The 8427-nt window shown below is 37.1% G+C and overlaps 1 protein-coding gene across 1 annotated transcript; it reads left to right on the top strand.

Moving 5' to 3' along the window:
- The first annotated feature begins 182 nt into the window (after nucleotides 1–182).
- ttc5 (tetratricopeptide repeat domain 5) lies at nucleotides 183–8044 on the top strand. The gene is made up of 10 exons (XM_016260776.1): nucleotides 183–272; nucleotides 2600–2732; nucleotides 2899–3110; nucleotides 4349–4502; nucleotides 5326–5417; nucleotides 5535–5591; nucleotides 5783–5929; nucleotides 6498–6712; nucleotides 6853–6997; nucleotides 7659–8044. Exons 1-10 carry the CDS (start codon nucleotides 201–203, stop codon nucleotides 7776–7778), a joined length of 1347 nt encoding a protein of 448 aa, XP_016116262.1. The 5' UTR covers nucleotides 183–200; the 3' UTR covers nucleotides 7779–8044.
- The last annotated feature ends 383 nt before the right edge of the window (nucleotides 8045–8427 follow it).

The raw sequence follows: 8427 nt of genomic DNA on the forward strand, positions 1-8427 counted from the left end.
GTTTATTTATTTATTGGTTTGAGATGGTTGCATACAAAAAAACCCGTAAAAATTAAAAATCACAAAATAGTTTCCTTCTACCAAGATTTTGTGTCACAAAGTAAACACTTGGTCAAAAAACCCAGTTCGTCTCCTGACCAATAGGAGGCGCCCAAGCACACTCGTCTGTGTTTATCACGCTCGCTCGGGTCCTGCTTTACATGTTAAAGATGGCCGAGGTCGAAGAAGGGGAGCAGAAAACAACAGACAAAGATGCCTTGCAAGTGTTAAAGGTTTGAACTCACTCTTTCATTTCCCTCTGTCTTTTGGTGAGGTAAAAATATATATATACAGCACCCAGATGTTGTCGATGGTGTATAATGTACACATGGCTGCTGCAGCGCCTGTCACTTTAACAACTGATACACTGCATTGTAGCAACGGAGAACAAACAGCTTTCTACAACAAGTAGCATCTTAAACTCTGCGCAGTGCAGCCTGATCGTGTTAACCTAATGTGCTGCTTCCCATCGTGTCGTGTAATGCTTGTTTTACCCATCATTCACCTCTCACTGCAAGAGACACTCATTGCACTGTAAAACTGTAATAAATACATTTTAGTTCATCATTTTTCATCTCGTGTTTTATGACACAACTTTATTCTCATAACTAGAGTTGTTTTCTTCACTGCAGTTACTACTGACATTTTTAAAAAAAAATTTTTTAGGTACAATTGTAAGTTTTTGAAAGCAGCAGTAAAGTAGAATCTCTTTAACTTTCTTTTTTTATGCAAGTGCAAAAACAGACCTCAGTCACCATTTGCTTTCATTTGATTAAAAAGGGTGCAATGCAAGTGAGTGCTGACTGGGGCTGACAGTAGGCCTGTCACGATAACAACTTTTTGTTGTGCGATATATTGCCCCAGAAATAATCGCGATAAGCGATAAGATTGTCATTTTAAAGACCATTTTATGCCACTGAATATATAATCAATGTAACAGCATAATAATGCAAGAAGGCCAAAACGCTTCCAAATGACAACGAACTTTACATTTTTAAGAATATTCAGATCATGGAAATTAAGTATCGAAATATTAGACACCTTAAAAAAACCTGGATAAATAGTTAATAAACATTTTCTAACAAAAAAGTGCAAAGTAACAAGTAGAAAAAAAGAAACATGCACAAGCTCTTTCATTTCCCTCTGTCTTTTGGTGAGGTAAAAATATATATATACAGCACCCAGATGTTGTCGATGGTGTATAATGTACACATGGCTGCTGCAGCGCCTGTCACTTTAACAACGGAAACACTGCATTGTAGCAACGGAGAACAAACAGCTTTCTACAACAAGTAGCATCTTAAACTCTGCGCAGTGCAGCCTGATCGTGTTAACCTAATGTGCTGCTTCCCATCGTGTCGTGTAATGCTTGTTTTACCCATCGTTCACCTCTCACTGCAAGAGACACTCATTGCACTGTAAAACTGTAATAAATACATTTTAGTTCATCATTTTTCATCTCGTGTTTTATGACATAACTTTATTCTGATAACTAGAGTTGTTTTCTTCACTGCAGTTACTACTGACATTAAAAAAAAATTTTTTTAGGTACAATTGTAAGTTTTTGAAAGCAGCAGTAAAGTAGAATCTCTTTAACTTTCTTTTTTTATGCAAGTGCAAAAAGAGACCTCAGTCACCATTTGCTTTCATTTGATTAAAAAGGGTGCAATGCAAGTGAGTGCTGACTGGGGCTGACAGTAGGCCTGTCACGATAACAACTTTTTGTTGTGCGATATATTGCCCCAGAAATAATCGCGATAAGCGATAAGATTGTCATTTTAAAGACCATTTTATGCCACTGAATATATAATCAATGTAACAGCATAATAATGCAAGAAGGCCAAAACGCTTCCAAATGACAACGAACTTTACATTTTTAAGAATATTCAGATCATGGAAATTAAGTATCGAAATATTAGACACCTTAAAAAAACCTGGATAAATAGTTAATAAACATTTTCTAACAAAAAAGTGCAAAGTAACAAGTAGAAAAAAAGAAACATGCACAAAGAACTTGTATGGAGACTTTTCTCATCGACAGATTTTTCCCTGACCTTCTTTTCTCTGTAAATGAAGGGTGCACACTACTGCTGAAAAACACAATCACTACTTAGCAGTCAGATGTCCGTATGCACAAAGGCACAGATCCCTAAACAAGACCATATCTGCAGATGAAACTGTTTTTGTAGAAGCATTTTTTAAATTTGAACTAGCACCGACTACACCACGTTATGTACAAGAAGCTGCAAAAGACACAGACGCAAGTGGAATGTACTAAACATGCTGACATTAATTGTTAAGTAAATATAATGGGCGATATATTGAGTCACCAAAAATGATTGCGGTCATGTACATATATTGCGCGATAAGTTGATATATTGATTATTGCGACAGGCCTACCTGTCAGTCTGACTAAGATCTCCTTTTGTGTTTCACAGGGTGATGAAATTATCAAATAATTTATTTTTGGCTGAACTATTGCTTTAATGCAAGACATCTCTTTGAGTTTTGAGAAAGGTCAAATGTGCAGTTGTTTAATAATAGCATGTTTCTGTCGCAGGAGCTGGTAGATGATCTTTACTCCTTTAGGGACCGTTACTTTGAGACGCACGGTGTTGAAGATGCTGGTAGGAAACAGAATGATGTTGCTCAAGAAATGGCGAAGACACTTAAGAGACTGGAAGAAAAAGAAGGTGGGGATTTCTTTGTGAAATTTTAATGTTTTATAAAATATATTCTGACAATTCATTTAAAAATATGTTGATAGACATACACCAGAATCCTTTATTATTGTCTCGGCGCCGTTAAAAATGCCACAAGATTATCGGTATTATTTTATTAAATATATACTTTCAACAGATTTGTACAAACACAGCGCTCAGTTCCTGCTGCAACGGGGTCGGTGTCTGAACGTCGCTCCGGGGTTCAGTCAGACTGCTGAGGAGTGTCTGTCCCGAGCTGTTAAACTGGAACCAGGTTTGGTTGAGGGCTGGAACACCCTGGGAGAGCAGTACTGGAAAAAAGGAGACCTGACAGCGGCCAAGACCTGCTTCACAGGTGCACTACAGCAGGTGAGTCTTTATTATAGCCAAGAACAATGGGTCTCATTTAGGGCTGCACGATTAATCGAATGCGATTGTCATGCGCATTTTGTTAGTAAAGCCGGTTCTGTAATCAGCAGGAAATCATCATCACGTGCTTTCAGATGGAGCAGCATTTACTACACAGAGCCGTAGTTCACTCACAAGTTACGGAATAAAATCGCAGATTATTTTATTGCGCGATTCTGAAATCATCCGCGATAATGACAGCTGTTTGCATAGCTTCTCAGTGAACTACGGCTCTGTGTAGTAAATGCTGCTCCATCTGAAAACATGTGAAAATACCACATTTAATAACATATTTTTACTCCAAACTCACTTCATAACATCGGTCGAGTGTTTGAAATAAATCCTTCTGTGAGATGATGTGGCTTCTTACACAGAATAAGGCACGCAACATATTTCATAGTATTTAAGCAGTGATAAAGGCATTGCATTATAAATATACTTTATTTTAATGAAAATTATAATAATAAGAACTCCGATAAACCGTATATTGCCGTAGTCGTGTTTATTAGTCACGTTGAATCAATGAAAGCAGTTGAATCTTCTGTTTATTCAGCTACCGCTATAGGCATTTCCTGGGTTTCTTCGGGTATTTGGAGCTTCAGCTCGAGAGTGCCCTCTGGCCTTTGGATGGTGATTTACTGCTGATCACAGAACCGTGCTTCACTGAAATATGCGCATGATAATCGCAGCTTCTGTCGAATCGTGATCTCGATTCCATTTTGATTTATCGTGCAGCCCTAGTCTCATTCATTAAATGTGCATAACCGTGGTAGAATCAATATTATAATCGCCTATTTCCATGTTAAGATGAAATTTGATTTTAGCTTAAATATATTTCATCATATACAATATAGCTCAAGCTGCTATGTTTCTCTGTATAACAGTTGTAATGAGAGGTCTGTACAAAAGATGTTTGTGTTTGAACTGGTTTTGAGGAAGGCACAGGCTCTTGCTGCATGCGCTCAGGTGAGAGCTTGATTTTAAAGAGCATTATGTTTGCTGAAGATTGATGAAATTATGAATTAGGCAGAATTTGTAGTCAGAAGTTGTGCAAAGAAATAATACACATAACATATAAGCAATGATCCATGCAAATAACAGTGAATGAGACGCAATATCTTTTAGGATGTCTGTCTCTTTTGATATGGTACTGCTCATGAAGCTCAGAGATGAACTCTTGGTGTCTCATCTTCATCCAGAGTAAGAATAAAGTGTCTCTGAGAAGCCTGTCTATGGTGCTGCGACAGCTGCCACCAGAAGAAGATGCACAGGAGCAGAGCAAACGCATTCTGGAGAGTGTGGAGCTGGCCAGGCAGGCCGTGCAACTCGATGTCACTGATGGGACTTCGTGGTGTGAGTATATTACACGGCTATTGCAGAAAAGGACACATTAGGTGTGTTCCTAGTGGACTATCCTGTCAAATGTATTTGGACCAAAAAGTATATTTCCGCTATTTTCAAGGGATAGTTCTTCAAAAAAATAGAAATTCTGTGATTAATTAATTGCCCTCATGTCTTTCCAAACCTATATGACTTTCTTTGTTCCATGGAACATAAAAGGAGATATTTTGAAGAATGTTGGTAACCAAGAAATTTTGGTTCTCATTGTACAAACCCGATTCCAAAAAAGTTGGGACACTGTACAAATTGTCAAAATCCAAAATGAGCCAGTATTTGGCATGACATTTCAAAATGTCTCACTTTCAACATTTGATATGTTATCTATATCCTATTGTGAATAAAATATAAGTTTATGAGATTTGTAAATTATTCCATTCTTTTTTTTACTCACAATTTGTACAGTGTCCCAACTTTTTTGGAATTGGGTTTGTATTTTCTGTCCATACAGTGGAAGTAAACTGGAATTTGAAACTGTTATTTGAAACATTCTTCAAAATTGATCATCTTAGAAAGTCAGTCAGTTTTGAAATGACATGAAGGTGAGTAAATGATAACTGAATTTTCCATTTCAGGTGAACTATTGATTTTTAAGTGAAATTTAATCCAAATGAATGCTTTTGTCAAGTGAAGTGAACTCCAACAGATATCCATGCTGTCTATTAGAACACCGCTTGATTCCTAACAGCATTTCTGAATAGAGACGGTTTATAATGTTGGTATATTGAAAAGAAAATTGGAATAAATTATTTTATACTGATTTGCTTTGACCCAACAGATATTTTAGGGAACGCGTATATCTCCATGTTTTTTACCAGTGGACAAAACCCACAGCTCTCTCAACAAGCCCTCAGTGCCTATGCACAGGCTGTGAGTATTTCCTCTTTGTCTCGCTCATGTATTATCCAGACATTCGTATGTTTAATATTATTAGCCAAAGCTGGTTGTCATCTTTTTCCTTATAATTTTATCTGTGCATATTTACAGGAGAAAATCGACAAAGCATCCTCAATGAACCCTGACCTCCACTTCAACAGAGCTACGGTAACAATTCTTTCAGTTACTTTCTCACACACTTTTTAAAACTGGTGGGTGTGCACCAGCAAATGTGTCACAGTAAAACCAGCATCTTATCCACTTTGTTATATATATATATATATTCTAAACTGGTAAACAACCTACTGTTGCACTTCCACTGTGTGAAGCAGACCTAAGTAACTCCTTTCTGTCACCAGTTGTTTCAGTATGAGGAGATGCACAGCTCAGCTCTGGATGGATACAGCCGTGCTGCAGCTCTGGATCCTGGCTGGGAAGATGCTCGGGAGAGAGAAAAACAGCTGCTAAATTACCTAGACCAGGTTACAATGTTAATGGAGAATAAGGTGAGAGAAATGAACAATGACATTGTAACTTTTGCGGTTTACACTGGCGTGGAACAGGCATTTTCAGTTTATTTCTATGGGAGCCGAGCTATTGACAACAGAAGTGTCGAGAGCATCTGAGAATGTTTACTCAACTTTCTCAAACGTCAAGTGAAAAAGGTGCGGATAATGATGATCAAAATCTGCATATTGTACTGGAGTTTCTGTTGAATTAATGTGTAAATCATATTATCTATTTACATAATTGGACTCTTTCACTGTGAATTGACCGTCTGGTTTTACAAAAGTGTGTTAAATTAACACCACATCTTGACTTTATTTTTTTGGCATTTGGAAACAAAGCTGTTACAGTGTATATGATTATTTTATTGAAAAAAAACATTGGCTAAATACATTTGATAGCAGCACAGAGCTTTATTCAGTTCTGTTGATTGTGTAAAATCCCATCGAAAAGGTTGTTTGTTTGATATTTTGGGTTGTTTCCAGGAGATGGAAGTAGAGTGCAGTCAAAACAATATTCTGGAGGTCCATAAGAAATCGCATTAACCCCACTCTCTCTGTGTTTCAGGGAAAAGTAAAAGCTCGGCGTCTTCGCAACATGCTCTCCTCACTCAGTACCTCCGCTTTGGGCCCGTGCTCCTCCCCTCAGTTCCGGTCTCCCTCAGGCCGCGTGGGGAGCCTTGAACCGTGCAGCTTATCCTCTCTCACTCATGGCCACAACGGTGGGGTGGCAGCACTAGGAAAAGTGGTCTTCAGCCTGGCCTCAGCGGGCCGTATGGCCTTGTGAGTTTAAATGCCTCTGCCGCATTAACAACCTCTATAAATATTTACTAAGAAAACTAGAAGGTTACTGGATATATCTAAATGGTTGCTGATTGTATTGTTTTTATTTTTTAAATGGTTTTCTTGTTTTTGTCTTGCAGCACATTTGGCATGGTGGACCGTGATGAGACCTGTTGTGTAGTCATGGTGTATAATACAGCAGACAGCTGGGGTGTTTTAATAGGCGATACTGTAGTCATTCCTGAACCACAGGTTAAACGGCACAGCGTAACACACAAAGATAAGGTTTGTAAAAACAACTTTTCACTCTACTTTAAAGTTTTATATCTCCGCTTACACTACCATTCCAAATTTTGGGGTCATTAAGATTTTAAAAATGTTTTCCAAGGAATCCCTTATGCTCACCAAGGCTGCATTTATTTAATCAAAAATACAGTAAAAAAAACAAAAACCGGTAATATTGTGACATATTATTACAATTTAAAATAAACCGTTTTCTTTGTTTTAAAATGTAATTTATTCCTTGAATTTTTAGCATAATTACTCCAGTCTTCAGTGTCACATGATCTTTCAGAAATCATGCTAATTATGCTGATAACTTCTTATCAATGTTGAAATCTGTTGTGCTGCCTAATAGTTTGTCAAGACATGGTACTTTATTTTTTTTTCAGGATTCTTTAGTGAATAGAAAGTTCAAAAGAACAGTATTTTGATCAATTTAATGCATACTTAAATTCTTTGAAAATATATTTACTTCTTGACCACAAACTTTTGAACAGTAGTGTACTGTACATATTTACACAATCAAGCAAATGTGTTTGCAGCTGTTATCTGTGGCCACAGTTATAATAACCCAATTGTCAATTTAAAGTGCTTATTTTTTGCATTACAATAGGTGTAATAAATACGATGTTTTTATGTTTCTTCTTTGCTTCTCTCTATACAGTCATATGACTTCCGAAGTATACGTGTGGACTCTCCCTTGCTCCTTATAGTCAATGGGAAAAGACAGGTGATGAAAAGCCAAAGTGCAGCCTTTGTTACTTACAAACCACAAAGTGAATGAAAACCCAGAGAGAGGACGTACAGTGGGAACGCTGAGATCAATGAGGGTAGTGTTTTTCCAGTTTGTATATATTCTGTTCTGTTCCTGTTTGTGAGGACAGGAAAACTCTTTGTACATATATATTTTTTTCAAATCATTTCCCTTTTTTAATTTTCCACTTGTTTGTTGATGGGTGTCATTGTTACGATTGTGCTGCAGTCTTTCATATTTGGGTTGTGAAAATAAAATAAAATAAAGAAATCCCAGTCTTACTCTGATCAGTTTGGCAGGTCCTACAGGTGATAAACATCATTTATGTAGAGTTTTTCACATATTTTAATTATGAGTTATTTTCCACAATAAGGTCATTTACATTAGTGGAAACGTGTTGCGAGTATTTACAGCATAACACCTTCTTTAAACTGTGTAACGGCTTTATCAATAAATAACCAACTTGAAAGAACATAAAGAACTAAAACAGAAACAACTATATTTGGCCGTTAGAACTGAAATCAGGATTCATAAGTGAAAGAAACAAGCATCCTAGTGAAACTAATGTCAAACTTCGTTTTTCTTGATAAAAGATTGGTCTCGGGTGGGTGTGCTGAACTGGAAGAAAGTTTTAGCGTTTTCTGGTCCCAGTGAGAAGAACCGGTCACCTTCTGGTGCC

This window comes from Sinocyclocheilus grahami, unplaced genomic scaffold, assembly GCF_001515645.1.
Source record: "Sinocyclocheilus grahami isolate Dianchi unplaced genomic scaffold, SAMN03320097.WGS_v1.1 scaffold2188.1, whole genome shotgun sequence".
Lineage (NCBI taxonomy): Eukaryota > Metazoa > Chordata > Actinopteri > Cypriniformes > Cyprinidae > Sinocyclocheilus > Sinocyclocheilus grahami.

Coding starts and splice junctions, on each gene's coding strand:
- ttc5 (XM_016260776.1), top strand. CDS start 201: ATGTTAAAGATGGCCGAGGTCGAAGAAGGGGAGCAGAAAACAACAGAC. Junction 6,713..6,852: donor TCAGCGGGCCGTATGGCCTT/GTGAGTTTAAAT, acceptor TTTGTCTTGCAG/CACATTTGGCATGGTGGACC. Junction 6,998..7,658: donor GCGTAACACACAAAGATAAG/GTTTGTAAAAAC, acceptor CTCTCTATACAG/TCATATGACTTCCGAAGTAT.